Source organism: Dendrobates tinctorius, unplaced genomic scaffold (genome assembly GCF_039654945.1).
Source record: "Dendrobates tinctorius isolate UK_male_01 unplaced genomic scaffold, ASM3965494v1 ptg000113l, whole genome shotgun sequence".
NCBI lineage: Eukaryota > Metazoa > Chordata > Amphibia > Anura > Dendrobatidae > Dendrobates > Dendrobates tinctorius.
Genome location: NW_027361781.1, coordinates 1,174,090 through 1,190,625, shown reverse-complemented (window position 1 = coordinate 1,190,625; position 16,536 = coordinate 1,174,090). Strand labels below are relative to the sequence as shown.

Below are 16,536 nucleotides of genomic sequence, written 5' to 3'. Positions count from 1 at the left end.
TTTGGCCATCAATATACAGTTAAATTGTTTGGAATGTAAAAAAAACCCAAAACGTTGCCACATTAGAGACAAAACGCAGGCACCATTTGACGAATGCTGAATTTTTACCAGATTAAAAAAATACAATAGGAGCGTTCCCTTAATGACGAGAATATAAAATGTGTCACTAAACATTGGGTAGTCCATAAAATGTGACCATCTGTTGTCTGTGAGCGCAGGACATGAAGAATTAGAGGGCGCACAAAGAGGCCTAGTGTTCCACAGCCACCATCAGCCATCTGTCTGTCCGGATAAGTCTGAGCGGCCTGAACACGGATCTTCACTGAGACTTTAACAAGTTACGGCTTTATCACTTTATTTTTAATGGGAAGACAGTAAAACGAGCTGGGATTTTATTAGGGCACCTAGAAAATCTCAGCTGTGGAACCTCAGCTGTAGAAGAAGACATCTGCATGATAAATAGAAGTGAGGGGGTAGCAAAATCATAATCGTTTTTTGTTGCCCATGCTCATTTTATTAACCTTTCAATAGCTTGTATTTTTACTTTATTAAAGTAAACGTGTCATTAGAAAATGATCTACTATTTTATGAAAAGAAGCCATCTAAAAAAAAATAAAAAGTAACACAAAAACTTGAATTGAGTAGGGCATGTCACATGATCATAAAAATCCACGCGATCCCCTGATTTTTGCAGTGTTTTCTGTTTTGCTTTGCGTCACTTCATTGCAGAGATATTCACATTTTTTTCTTCTGCAGCGTACTATGTGAAATCTCTGCTTTGAGGTCCAACTAGGCGTTTCTTCAGAATTCTCTGGGGTATCCCCTTTCACTCCTCCCTCCCAGACTCTACCAATCTAAACTTGATGACATCTGAGACTGATAAGACTGCTGGATTGGCTGCCAAGCTGTGATTGGCCTTATCTGTGAGAGAGGGGTAAAATAGCACGCTCCCAAAGAAGACTCTGTAGAAAACACAATTGGTCTGCACATAGAGATTTCACATACTATGTTTCAAAGGCAACAAATGCGAATTTCTCTGCAATGTAATGAAGCAGAGAAAAAGGGAAAAGAGCGTTAGAATTGGGATAGTGCAGGGATTTTTACAAGGTATTTAATTCAATTTTGTTTTCAGCAAGCGACAGCTCTTCTTTAAACAAGAAATTTTCGGACACATTCCTATTAACAAAAAGTGTAAATTCCTGTAATAGACACTTTAGGTAAATGCACAGGGGTCAAATTCGCTGCTGAAAATTTCTGATGCAAATGAGGAAATCAATTCCACGTGCATTTACCCTTATGATCTTTTTTATGTTTTTTCTTATTTTTTTTTTGGGGTGGTCAATCGTCAGAACCCCCTTTATGGACATCCATACTCTAATGGCACCAAACTTGCTCTTTTCACCGTCTTAGTACAATATATAAACTTGATCAGTAATTTTGAAGGTTATGGTGGGCTATCTTTAGACGGGGTGTAACTATAATGAGCACAGGGGTTGTGTTTTCATACTGACCCTTTAGTCCACTGGGACCCCAAAAGTTTCTTTAGCCTATGTGAGAAGATCAATACTTGTAAATATCCTTGATATTTTGGGACTGTGTTCTAAATTTTGAATTGGGGCCCATAAGATTCAAGCTACGCCGCTGATATCTAGTGCCTGCATATGGTGCAAGTGTGTATATTTTACTTTATATACTTACATAGGGTGTACATAGGGTAAAGGCATTCCTATGCTAATGGGGGAGCTAGCAATCCAGACTGTTTTTGGGGTGACATTTTTAATTGAATGATATATATTTCTTTTATTTCTTTTATTTCAGAATTTATTGAGGAAACCCTACTAGAGAATGACTATTTAAATGTCTTTATGTGATAATAGCTCAGATGGGGGAGGGTGTTCTTTGTGAGTATGGTCTTTATAAAGGACTCTAGAGAGAATCAAGATCGTCGGACACACAAAATTGGCTTATCGAATTTAGGCTAAACTAATTGTGTAAGATTTCTCAGGGACAGCTGGATCAATGTCTTGCCTCTCCTTGTAAGTGTAATGGCGACATTGCTGATATTACTATATATGTGGCTGGATTGCACCGGTTGGATCAATTTCCTTCCAGGACAGCTGTAATTATGTCATCTGCACAGAAATAAATATGTTTGTTAACTAATAAAGCATAGCCTCATCTTTTCTAAACACTTTGAGGCCGATTCATCAAAGCTTTTAGACCAGAAGAGTGACATAAAAGATTTGAAGAGTTGCACCAAGAAATTGCAACTTTTGGCGTTTTCATAAAAGTTGAATGTTGCTGTGAAAGAGTGGGGCGGGATGCGATATGTCCAGTCTCCCCCATCTAATTCATCAAAAGTGCCGCGGATTTGTACGGCAGAAATATTACTCCAGTTCTTGCATGAAAGCGCTTGCTACTCAGATGTGCCACAATCATTAAGTGGCGTACTCCTCCTACTAAATTGGGGGCCTTGTACTCCAGCAAGACAGGTGCCAGTCTGGGTGAATTGGCCTCGGATTAAATAAACTGGATTTGTTACCGTATTCCACAATTTGAACTATATACGTGATTAATTTTTTTTTTTTTTTTTTTAGACCTGGTGGAGCTGGTGTACTTCTTGTGAACAGCCATTCTGAGATGGATTTTTAAAGTAAGTACAACAGCCTCATCAACTCTAAGAGACCAATTGAATAATGAATACAGTTTGTATTGTGAAATCTGAAGACAGATCCACTTTAAGAAACAGAAGATGTAGCAATTAAAAAAATCCTTCTATGATTAGAATTGCTTTAGCAATATGAGAGAAGTAATCTGGTTGATGGCCTACAAAGGAATTATGAAAAGCAGAATTTTGACTACTTTATGAAGAGCTATTAATTAGACTGACCAGCAGCTCCCGAGAACTCATCTCTCTCTCTGGAGGACATGACATTTCTGTGGATTTTATGGACAACTGATTGATCTTAATGGCCACCAGGCAATACCTTATTCCACCTGTTGGGGTGCTGTGTAGGAAATAACCACTTGTATTCTTTTTGATCACAGAGATCAGTGAATTAATCAATGATCAGCACATTTTTTTGGGCCCAATTGATTACACATGAGAGTTTCTTTTAATAGAAATTCAGCAATTAACATATTGCTTGGTAGTATGTTGTTTCCAAAAATATTATGGTAGGTAGAATGGACTCGAACTAACCTCCAGTGTCCAGTTTGATCCACCATGGCAGCTGAATCAGGGTAGAATTCACTTCTGCATTGGCAATAATCTGCTGCTTAGTAGGCTTCGCAACGTCCTGACGTGTCTGGTTGCCGTGTCATGACGTTGTATGGGCCTAGTAATCGATTGAGATGCCCTGGATACTGGGTCCAGGATTGTCACCTCAGAAGTGAACACTGCCTTCATACAACTGGTGCAGAGGACCAACCGAATTGTCGAGATAAGGCAGTTTAACATTTTTTGTTCACGTCTCATAGGAACCTAATCCAGATACCCTCCTCAATAATGAAATTGCAAGAAGAAAAAGGCGTAAAATTATTAAAATCACAGGATTGATGTTAATAACATGCGAATGATGAAAAAATGTAAACAAAATGTATAAAACATCTCAATTTATTTAGTATAGGGTATGAGAACCACGTGTAGAAATCCCTGAATTTACAGCCTGGGCTGCTATTAATGATGTTATCAATGGTTGTCTGAAGAATGTTTGGCATGGCATATCATCAAGATCCTCTGCTGGCAGCTCCCTTTGCAATTGCCGACCAATGATGTTCAAGATGAGCTCGTTGGAAGATGCTGCAGGCCGTGGTAGCACGTTTGTGCCACACAGGTTGCTCACAGTAACATGAGCATCATGCTTCTTGGTGTCCTGGCATTGTCATGTTTAAAAATGGCTCATGGGACACTTTGGAGAAGTGGTCTTACCACTGGCTCTACAATTGATCCATTCTGTTGTGTAAGCAAAATTGGATGTCACACACAGAGTCTGAGGTGTGACAAACCAACAGAAGGAGCTTGCATTACATCAGGCTTTGAGCCAAACATCCTGCTACAGGTGTCCACTGACTTCACACCACCGCTTTCAAAAGCCATCATTGTGCAGAGCAAGATGGCAATGGATGTCTATCCTCTTCAGCGATCAGTCCTGTTTTTATCTTAAACGCAATGATAGATGGACATTTATTTGGAGCCCATGAGGGCTACATCATAAAGATGCCTTCACCAGAGAACATTACACCGGTCCTACTCCTGGGATTATGGTGTGAAGTGGCATAATGTATGGTAGCCAGGCCCCTATAGTCTTCATTCCAGGTGCACTAACAGCTCGACGTTACATTGATTTAGTGGTGGAACCAGTGGTTCCTCCTTTTTTTCCAAGTGTCCCAAGTGCTGTTTTCAGCAGGGCAACACCAGGCCTCATGTTGCTAGCATTACTGTGAGCATCATGCATGGCCTGAAGGTGCCACCATGGGCTACAGCGTCTCCGGACTTGTCTCCTATCAAGAACATCTGGGACAATATTGGTTGGCAAATGCAATGGGACTTGCCAGCTGAGGAACTTGATGATTTGCTGCCCAAGTGCAGAACATTCCCCAGTCGACCACTAATAGCCTCACTGATAGCAGCCGAGGCTGTAAGTGTAGAGTGGAGCTGCATGTGGAGCTTGTACTCCATAATGAATAAATCGAGATGCTTTGAAAATTTTGTTTCCATATTATCATCATTCGCAGATCAGTAACCTGTCTATCCATCCTGTGATTTCCATAAAGCCACAGCATTTCCTTCTTCATGTTGAGGAGTGCATTTACGAAATTAGGCATCAACGGAACGATCTGAACAATATGACTACTGGGGGAACACTTCTTGGCTGTAACTTCACGTAAAAGTGAGATAGTTCCCACCACACTTTTGATGTGCCTCAGTCTACAAAGAAAGACATAAAAGAAAATAAATCCTTTTTTTTTCCTTTGGTCCAGTGACAGGTGGTCCGGAAGACAATGGTCTGTGCAGATGCATTGATATACATTGCTCTAAGCTGTAGTTCAGTGCATTTCTCTCCTTTCAAGATTTCTTAGACACAAGCTATTGACAAGGAACACTCAGGTGCTGCGGAGAGCAAGAGAACATTAGCTGAAGGCCGTTCCCGGAGAAGACATTATTAGACCTCCAGATGCCGTCTGTTCCTTTGTGAATCAGATTGGGGGTTTATAACCTACATGAAACACTATAGAACAATCCCAGCAGGGCTGTCATAATACAATATGGAGTAATTATAGGGTTGGGTGGTGACTGCTGAGTCATTGGCTCTGGATTGGTACAATGAGATTGTCCAAGGCTATGTTACTTGTACTGTGCACTATATAGGGGATCATGAGAGGGTAATGCCTATTATTTATGGGCTGTTTGCAATCTGTTTTTTTTTCTGTTTTCTGTGGCTGAATGTAGCTTAGATAACTTCTTCCATTATCCTTAGGTGTCATTGATCTAAGGCTTCTTTAAAATGATGAGCGCTCCTCAAGAGATGTATTGAGTGCAGCTCCGGAGGAAGTAGGACAGATGCACGTTTTCTAGTATGAAACACTTGAACAAACTGAACCCGTTTCTTTTTCTTTTTTGAGCTCGTCACCATCTGAGATTTTATAGCGCCGGTCACGACCCCTTTTAAGGATGGCGTAGGCCATTAATAAGTCATGATAATTTGCCATAAATTATGCAGGACATGTAGATAAAAAGTGGATGACCCTTGACTTTCCAGCTGCTGTGGATATATTGATTACTGGTTCAATGGCCAGTATGGCAGAGGGGCATCCGAGGTTCCACGTTAGCCAATGTGTTGCCACTCTGAATGAATACAAATCTGAAAATAACTATGCGCTCAAAAACTTAAAACTTTTTTATACAGAGAGCAACTGCTTCTAAAGCGAACGTGCTATCTAAAGGTGCTGTAATCCAAACTTTATGATAAGCCACCATGAACTCTGATTATTATAGCAACTAGAATTTATCAAGTTTCCACCCAAAATGTAGTTTAGCAAAAAATCTAATTCCTCCTAACGCAACCAGAGATGGGGAATGGCATGGACTGAATGCTGCCAATTTACTTTTCCCATGTCTGATGGCACCATTGGTCCAATCTCACTTTAAGCTATGCTCTGCTTGATATAGTGGACCACTGTCTGACAGCGAAAGGACCCATCTTGCTGATTCCGGCCGACCATATAAGAAATATGCTGCCTCTTCTCTTACAGATTCTATCAGAAGAGGGAAGGATGGGGCATGTTGAATGCAAAATGTTCCATCCTTTTATATTCCAGGGAGATAAGCAGCCACCAGAATTGCCTGTCAATGGTTTAAGCTCCTCATACACATTAGACTAATGTTCGGTCAACACTCTCATGTGTATGAGGGATACCAGCCATTGGATTGTTTGGAGAGATGTTGATGTCCAATTTTGGACTACTCATTGCTTTGTTCTCCCAAAGATAAGCTGCCAGCAGAGATGTCTCTTATTGGCTTTCTCATGTGTATGGCCAAGATGGCTGTTGACTATATGATTGACCGAAGCATTTTTTCACTAACAGCCAACTAATGTGTATAGGGGTTTTCATTCCACTCTCCTTAAGACTTTGATTTAGGCCAAAAGAGTATATGGCCACTTAGGCTAGTTATTCACTGCCTCTGTGCCTACTGTTTTTCGCATACCTTCGGAGTGTAGGCGCCCAACAGTGGTCACAGACAGGATGGAATCTGTCCACCATAGGAAGCCATTGTAGAAGAACATATATTTTTCTTTTCCATGTACCTCTGTATACAAAAGGCAATCTGTTGCCCTTTCTTTAACAGTAGGATAAATGGTATGCAGATGCACACCAGCCAGACGGGTGTCAAAAGAATTCACTTGTGGCTTCCGTCTTGTGAATAAGGGCAATGGGAATGGTACAATATGTGTAGGGATTAGCTCCTGACGTATAACGTAGGTTACGCGCACAGGTACAGTGTGTGCACCTAGCCTTAGCTGTATTGGCATCTTTAGCTTCTAGGTTTGTTGCCCAACGAATCATTATCAATCAACTTGTCTCAATGTACTTGGATCTTTAGCTCAATGTAGAATTGTCGCCAAACGGAAGGCACAGAAGAGACAAGGAGAGCTGCTGGGACTTCTACTGAGACTCTTTATGGTTCTAGTGCCACCAAATTTGTCTTCTAAGGCTTGGTTTATACTGCCAACAGAGGTGATCAGAGCTTTTGTCGGAAGTCCTGGTGGAGGTGATGGGAAGAATAGTACTGCACTCTGCACTAGGAATGAAATAATCCACGACGGACCCCATTATAATTTAGAGAGGCCTCGGGCATTGCCTGTTGGAAATCATGGTATATTCCTAATTTAATAGCCCAGTATAACTGTAAACCACAGTGCATTTATGAGTAAACTATGTTTAGGGCCATTTTTGTTTTCATCTGATTAACCTTGAGTGTCTGTCCAGCATAAACTATCATGGCAACCATACCACAGAGTTAAATTGTGTGACCTTCCTCTAACCTTGAGATGTAAAGTTACGGAATTAAAAATATCTTGATACCTTCAAGTCCACACAGTCTGAGATTTATTGGCACCATTGTTTTGGATGTCACATGACCAGGCTGTCCAACAATTGTCCTCTCCATAAAAGTGTTGGTGACCCTCAAAGCTTCTGTAGAACTTATTCTCGAGAGTAAGAATTCTACAGATGAGGACCACAAACCTCACAAGTAGCAGAAGAAGCAAGTTTCTCCATGTCACAACCCATGGACAGCATCGTCATAAGATATCCAGGCCCCGTTTTCAAAAATTACCGTATTTGTAATTTCATGAAAGTGAAAAGAATCAAAATTAAAAATAATAAAAAAAAGAAATCACATTTGAAATGAGCAGCCTTAAAACACATGCATGTTTTCATTCATGCAAGGCGAAGCACAACCTCCCTTTACTGACACGTGTGTATGTGTGTGCATATGTCGCTGCTGAAAGCTTAGCCTACAAATCCAGATTAGAAATAAAAGAGCAGAGTAAGGGAGGGGGAATCTGGATATTGTTTACAAAGGTAGCAAAGGAACCAACATAGAGGCCTGGCGAAACCTGGTATTGTAGGACTGCGTGTTCAGTCTCAAAGCATGTGCAATTTTTTTTGGGTTATATCTCTGTGAAAACTTATTCTGTAAATAATAATTTAGACTTTTTTAGACCTTTATTAGTGCAAAAGATTTCCCATCACAATTGACTTCCACAAATTTGTAGGAAAACTTAACATTAAACTAAACAAGAGCCTTTAAAGGGACCTGTCACTTGCCGTAGATATGCATTTTTTTTTACCTGGTGTAAATGCTGCTGTTCTCCTGAATCCGGAGATGTTTTTCTTTTGCTCCAGTGCCTCTCCCTTCTGGAGATATGACTTTCTGTTCCTTGTATACAAATATAGTCCTATCAATCAAGTGGGCGTGGTCATCAGTTCCTTTCAGTGGGCGTCTTCTTGAAGCTCAATCTCAATTGGCTAACAAGACTAGGTTTACATACAGAGAAGAAAAGGTCATATCTCAGGAACGGAGAGGCGCAGGAAGAAAATAAAAATATTGCCAGATTCAGAAAAGTAGCAACATTTGGACCAGGTAAAAAAATAAAAATAATATATTAATGGCAAGTGACAGGTCCTCTTGAAAAAGGACTTGCTAGCTCTACTAATTTAGTAATAATACTTGTATCACCTTTTCTTAGATCTTTCTTCTGAGCAGTCCCTCTGTTATTTCGTCAAGAATAAATTGACAATAAATTGGTGTTACCCGTCATCTTGACAAATGGGCATATCCTTATGCATTTAAGCACTGACTGGACAGCTTTAGACTGTCAAAAGACACACTGATTGGACAGTTTTGGACTGTCAGAAGACACTCCCCTAACTGGTAACACTCAGTAGTCAATGTATTCATAAATTTACAGCGGGAATAACAGAGATACAGCTCAATGAAGACTATTAAGAAAATAAGTTCCAGTATTATTCCCTAAACCAGAAATGTCCTCTTTTTCTGATCCTACCTTTATAATTGGTAGACAAGGATTTTTAACAATACAACCTCTCTCTAGTAGAGGAGACATCACTTTGCTGCTACTGACTTTGCTATAGGATTGGTAATAAGACATCTCATCAATATAGAGGGCTGGTGAGATGTCCTTGGACCTTCCTGAGAGGTGGACATGACCTTTAATCCTAGGATCATGCTCATTGTAAGGAAAGTATCCAACATGGTGGAGAAGTCCCTTGTAAGATTAGACCATGTGTAATGATTATCTATAACTACTCGAGAGAAGTAATCATTCAAGTATGGTGGGAAGCAGTTGCTTACAAGAAAGTTCCTGATTAGGGGGTTTAATATTGATGACTTATCCTCAGGACAAATCATCAATATAAAAACTGCCGCGGGTCCGACTTAGATACTCCCATTGATCAGATGATCGAAGCTGCCTCGGAGCACAGGAAGTGGTACAGCACCATACCTTGTGTAGTGGCCAAAAAAAAGTACTGCAAGCTGTGCTATTTGTTTGTGCTGTGAGTTCTACACTTAATAATGAAGTTCCAGAATATCCCTTTAAGTATCAAGAGAGGTAATGGAAGCAAGAAAAAGTGTGATTATCACAAAGGAAAAAAGATTGGAAATTATTTTTAAATCGTCTAAACCTCTCACCCTTTTTTTTTTTTCCTTAGCGGCGTATGGCAGAGTATATACCCTTTACAAACTTTTTAACGCTAAAATGCATTGCACTGCACTCGTCAACCATTATTCCTTCTGCCTTGATCTATTCTAGGGATGACGTGCAAATCTAATGATTTTACCACCGCCTGATCTCTTATACATATTTTATTTTAAAAATTGGAAACCAATGTTTTTTTTATTAATCTATTATGTATAAATAATAATAAAAAAAAAGGGAAATTAAAAAAAAAAAAAATTCTGACAAGGGCCCCATAGCGAAGGGACTAAAGTCATTCATTCAAAGGAAGGAAATTCAGTAATAAAGGTATGAGGGATATATAGAGCTACTAGAGAAAAAAAGGAGTACGACAATAAATGGGAAAACAGCAATAGAAAAGGCAGACTAGGTTAATATAGGAAAACTAGTTTCTTTATTGAAAGATTGTTGTATTAGTATTTGTGAAACTGAGTGTAACAGAGTCATGCACACGATACAAAAAGGCAAGCCCACCATGCTTTGGAGGGGCACAACAGAACAAAAGCGGCATACAATGAGTAGATGTGTAGGCTACAGCACAGTACATTTCAGCAAGGGTATGTCTCTACAGAGAGATTTACATCAGAAAAACTAGGTAATGTAAAATAATACAGAACATGCTTTAGTCTTAGTACATGAAATAAAAGGTGAAAAAATAAAAAATAAAAAAAAAGGTCCACAACTAAAGGCTTTCAGATACAGAACATTACCCACAAAATAAGAACAGGAAGTAGTTTTTATAGCACAGCAGAAAAAAGGATACTCCTGTTAAATGGATCATCCATTTTGCCCACAAGCTTTAATAAAATTTTTTTATTTTTTTTATTATTTATAATATTTTTTTTCTAAAAACAAATATCAGGACTTCATAAATTCATAAATGACAATTGATTTATCTGCGGTGAGGAAAGAGTGCTTACACACTAATACACCGCCATCTGTAATTCACAAGTGACCCCCATCATTGTAGCAGTCGGTAGGCTGCAAACAATAGATTCTGATGGTTGCAAACTACAATTGGAAAAAATCACTGACCACCTACATCCCCTCCCCCTCTACACATCCTTTAACATTTTTAGTGCTGTTGAAAAAAAAATGATAATAATAATATTAGGTGAGACCAAGGCCTGGGCTTCCCGAGAGCAAAATGAATCCACTTAACAGAAATTTACAGTGTAATGTACTTAGCTAAACAAGATGAAGATACAAATAAAAATGGCTGTTATTCTCTACAGCTCTACTGAATGGCTAAGGCTTCTATGTTACTACAATGAGACTACAAAGAATAGAGAAAATAAAGAATAAACAGGTCCAGGGTTACATTCTCTACAGTTTTCAACAAGAAAAATATGATTTTAGGAAATTCATTATAAAGCTTCAGTATCCTCTTGTTGCAGGGCTATAGCGGCCAGAACTCCAGCCCTGGCTGTATAGGCTTACGTTATGTATATTTGGTACCCAAGGTATGAGAGCTATTTTATTTTAAATGATTGAAAAATTTGCAAAAATTATTACAAAAATGTACAGATATTTTCTGAAATGAGACGGTGAAACAAAAGCCTTTTATTCTTTTATTTTTTTTTGGGGGGGGGCATAAAGGTGGTGGTGGCAGAATAGTAGGGGCAGGTGGGGGAAGTAATAATTGCATTTGCATGCAAGCACCAGGGTTACCCAGATAGTAAATCTTCTCCATAAATAAATTAAAAAACAAAAAAAAATAAGGACAAGCAGCCATGAAAGAAGGGGATACTGCAGCTTAATTAAAGAACAATGTTGTCTTCAGATGGAAACAGGAAATGGTTAAGAGGGTGTCACAATACAGGTATATGCAGAGGCAGAGGACTACACCAAGAGCAGCATGTTGGGTCATTCACTGTGCTACACAATGAAGGAAAAAAAAAAAAGAATTGATAAATGCAAATGTAATATCCCATAGTCAATAAAGCTTTTTTTTTTAAAGGGTAGATGTTTTTTTTTGCATGCATACAGTTTAGATGCATAATAATAATAATAATAATAATAATAATAATAAAATAATAATAATAACACATTTTTTTACTGGGGCATCATCCCAATCACTAGCCAATACTCCCCAGGCTGGAGAGGACAGGAAATTATTGAAGAGCAATTATCTGCTGACCTCACCAGCGGATGGTAATAAAAATGCAATGGCCAGTCCGAACAAACCATATATACATATATGATCCCAAATATCCTACTAATGAGATCTATTCATGTTGCACTAACTCCTAGCAAAAGATGGAGGAGCCAGATATAATTGAGCTGGTTAAAACTAAATTCACCGTGCCATGATCAGAAATGTCAGGTCATCAGCAATTTGCATGGAGAAGATGTGGGGTGTCGGGGGGTGTGATGGCCTTTGCACGTTTTCATAGCTTAGAATATTTAAGCATCTGCTAGATCATAACAACAATGCTACATACCGGTAAAACCAGCCCCCTCCCTGTTTTTTAAATGAACCCCAGCCTCCCCCCCCTCCTCCTCTAACCACCAAGCTGCAGCCACCTTTTTTTTTTTTTGCAAGAGAATTTGGTGACAGTAGGAAAAGCAGCTGATGTGAGGATGAAATGAAGCAATGAGGAGGAGGGGGTGGCTCACAAAGAGTAATTGGATCTGATCTTCCTTAAATAAAAAAAAACGGTATACAGAAAAGGTCTAAATAAGATTAGGGCCGAGATATAGAATCAGAAGCTGCAGGACGCTCAGTAAGATACAACAATGCAATGTATCCGTAAGAAATAGATACAATGTATCCATACAACACAATAGGTACTTTGTATCTACACAGCATGTATGTATAAATATATAATGTATCCATACAGCATGCAGATATAAGGTGTCCATATATCATGTGCTTATAATATATAGGTACACTGGATCCATATAGTGAGCTTATAATAGATACAATGGATCCATACAACATATGCTTATAATAGACAGATACAATGGATCCATATAATATGTGCTTATTATAGATACAATGGATCCATATATCATGTGCTTATAATATATAGAAACAAGGTATCCATATGTCATGGGCTTATAGGAAATAGATACAATGTATCCATAGAAATAGACACAATGGATCCATATGTCATGGGCTTATAATATATAGATACAATGGATCTGTATCATGTGCTTATAATATATAGACACAATGGATCCATATATCATGTGCTTATAATATATAGACACAATGGATCCGTATATCATGTGCTTAGAATATACAGATACAAGGTATCCATACGTCATGTGCTTATCATATATAGAGACCATGTATCCATGACGTTATGACTGTGGTCAGCAGGATTCTAAATGGCAGTCTACCTATACAGCAGAATCCTGGAATGATGCCTAATGATTCTATCACACTATTCATATCGAATAAATTTGACATAATAAAACAAAGTCTCCCGTTCACCATGATATCTGTATGTATCCATGCATCTATTTGTAAATAGAAAGGAATACAACACAACATTATTTACTAGCGTTGACTCAATGGCATTTCAGTAATGATACATTGTGTCCATGCAGAATGATAGAAATAGATACAATGTATCCATAGAGCAGATCTGCTCAGTGTCTCTATAAATAGATACACAAGCAGAAGATTGCAGACCTCAAGGCTCTGGCTGATCAACATATCTGCCCTCTCCCTCCCTCCTGTGTCAGGCACATCATTGCATTTAGGGCAGTCCCCCCCACCACCACCACCACCAGAAGCCCACCATCACCACCACCACCATGACCACCACCGTACCTCGGTTCCGTACAGAGCCAAAGACTGGAAGAACAAGATATCCTACGTGGACTAACACCATGCTGGCAGAGACAGCGCTTGCAACCCCTGGTGCTGATGACTGTCACTATATGGTCAGGCTGATCCTAGTCTGTGTGCTCCTACTGCTGACTGGGAGACAGATGGCCCATTGGTAATGGTCCTTTCAAATCCCCCCTATATACATTCAAATGTGCTGCAGCTGCCTCAACACAAAAGGGAGGGGGCATGAGCTACCTTCTCCAGCTCCCCTAAGACAAAGCAGCCCAACCAATGAGCTGGGAGCTGGGGGGAGGGCATGCGAGCTCCCTGCAGTCTGTCTGGGCCAGCTTGTTTCATTGCATTGGATTTATTATCTTTTTTTTTAAGATTTGTTAATCAATGAAACAATGACCTGACGCAAGGGTCACTCAGTTTGGTACCATCCCTCCATCCCCCCCCCCCGTGCACCCAACCTGGCGACCCATTGATGGGTTTATGTGTCTGACCCACATATTCATCATTTCTTATGTATTTATAGGAAGCGTATAATAGGCCATATAGGGAGGACGGGCCGCTGCAGACACTCTTGGAGGTATCCCGTCCATCAATACAATATTGTTACCCATGTGGGCTGCTTTTCTCATCTATGGATTATTTCCCTGTACATATGATTGGGTGTGTCATACCCAGATAACAAGTAATAGGGTGGACATTTATTTCATTTTTTACCACTATTACAAAAAGTGTTTTTGGTGACAACTGGTGAAACATTCAGAATTAAATATTTCCTGAAATAAAGAAAAATCAATGGCGAGAGAACTCTAATGGAGGGTTGATAAAACATATATTGATGGACACGTTATAATTTTTAGGTGTGCTTTCATCATTTTACCTCTGACAACTTTGCCTCTCTCAAAGGGGGTGTTGGATACCCACAGTCAGGCGAAACAGCCCCACAGCTACATGCACACCAGATGTACTGCCACCCCTGAACTCACATCGGACACCTGTGACATGGTAGCATGTAATATTAATGGCACGATCGTTCCCTGGTTATACATGCTACTTTTACCGAAGGTTTGTCTTCCTCTGACACTATGGGCCAGAAAAAGCGTTCACAACTTACAGGTGCTTCTCACAAAATTAGAATAACATCAAAAAACTAATTTATTTCAGTTCTTCAATACAAAAAGTGAAACTCATATTATATAGAGTCATTACACACAGAGTGATCTATTTCACGTGTTTATTTCTGTTAATGTTGATGATCATGGCTTACAGCCAATGAAAACCCAAAGCCATTATCTCAGTAAATTAGAATTATTAACAAAAAACACCTGTAAAGGCTTCCTAAGCATTTAAAAAGGCCTCTTAGTCTGTTTCAGTAGCTCCACAATCATGGGGAAGACTGCTGACCTGACAGATGTCCAGAAGGCAGTCATTGACACACTCCACAAGGAGAGGAAGCCACAAAAGGTCATTGCTAAAGAAGCTGGCTGTTCACAGAATGCTGTATCCAAGCATATTAATGGAAAGTTGAGTGAAAGGAAAAAGTGTGGTAGAAAAAGGTGCACAAGCAACCGGGATAACCGCAGCCTTGAAAGGATTGATAAGAAAAGGCCATGCAAAAATTTGGGGGAAAATCACAAGGAGTGGACTGCTGCTGGAGTCATTGCTTCAAGAGCCACCACACACAGACGTATCCAGGACATGGGCTACAAGTGTCGCATTCCTTGTGTCAAGCCACTCATGACCAATAGACAACGCCAGAAGCGTCTTATCTGGGCCAAGGAGAAAAAGAACTGGACTGTTGCTCAGTGGTCCAAGGTGTTTTTTTCAGATGAAAGTAAATTCTGCATTTTATTTGGAAATCAAGGTCCCAGAGTCTGGAGGAAGAGTGGAGAGGCCACAATCCAAGCTGCTTGAGGTCTAGTGTGAAGTTTCCACAATCAGCGGTGATTTGGGGGGCAATGTCATCTGCTGGTGTAGGTCCACTGTGTTTTATCAAGACCAAAGTCAGCGCAGCCATCTACCAGGAGATTTTAGAGCCCTTCATGCTTCCCTCTGCCGACAAGCTTTTTGGAGATGGAAATGTCATTCTCCAGCAGGACTTGGCCCCTGTCCACACTGCCAAAAGTACCAATACCTGGTTTACACACAACAGTATCACTGTGCTTGATTGGCAGCAAACTCTCCTGACCTTAACCCCATAGAGAATCTATGGAGTATTGTCAAGAGGAAGATGAGAGACACCAGACCCAACAATGCAGACAAGCTGAAGGCTGCTATCAAAGCAACCTGGGCTTCCATAACCCCTCAGCAGCGCCACAGGCTGATCGCCTCCATGCCACGCCGCATTGATGCAGTAATTGATGCCAAAAGAGCCCCGACCAAGCACTGAGTGCATTTACTGAACATACATTTCAGGAGGCCAACATTTCAGATTTTAAAATCATTTTTCAAGCTGGTGTTATAAAGTATTCTAATTTACTGAGATAATGACTTCTGGGTTTTCATTGGCTGTAAGCCATAATCATCAACATTAACAGAAATAAACACGTGAAATAGACCACTCTGTGTGTAATGACTCTATAGAATATAGGAGTTTCACTTTTTGTATTGAAGAACTGGAATAAATTAACTTTTTGAGTATATTCTAATTTTGTGAGAAGCCCCTATACATTTATGCTCCACTATAAATAACAATAAATCTTGGTCATATTTTATGGCTAAGATTATGACTACAGTTCCGAGACGCCATAGGTTGTACTGAGCCAAACTTAGATTTCATACTCTTGGAAAAGTGCGGCAACTTCAAAGCCATCAATAATAAAACCGCATAGTTATCCTCTACCTCATCCTGCATATTATTGTGAATGATACCAGCAGCGCAGATTACCCACACTTACTATTATATAAACTTAGACTGACATGGGGTTTTGGACAGTTATTTGAAAATAAAATATAAGAATATAATAGCTGTGT

The 16,536-nt window shown here is 39.6% G+C and overlaps 1 protein-coding gene across 3 annotated transcripts in view; it reads right to left on the bottom strand.

The window, feature by feature from the left end:
- The window catches only part of ARK2C (arkadia (RNF111) C-terminal like ring finger ubiquitin ligase 2C), a 138,932-nt gene extending 125,150 nt beyond the window's left edge, over positions 1–13,782 (bottom strand). For 2 of the 3 annotated variants that reach the window (XM_073589758.1, XM_073589759.1), the window contains exon 1: positions 13,552–13,782. In XM_073589758.1, the coding sequence (XP_073445859.1) occupies positions 13,552–13,612 (61 nt within the window). In that variant the 5' untranslated portion in view covers positions 13,613–13,782. Of the gene's footprint in view, positions 1–10,142; positions 11,646–13,551 lie in introns of those variants that run through there. The other variant, XR_012234836.1, reaches the window with a different exon arrangement.
- Between the last annotated feature and the right edge of the window lie 2,754 nt (positions 13,783–16,536).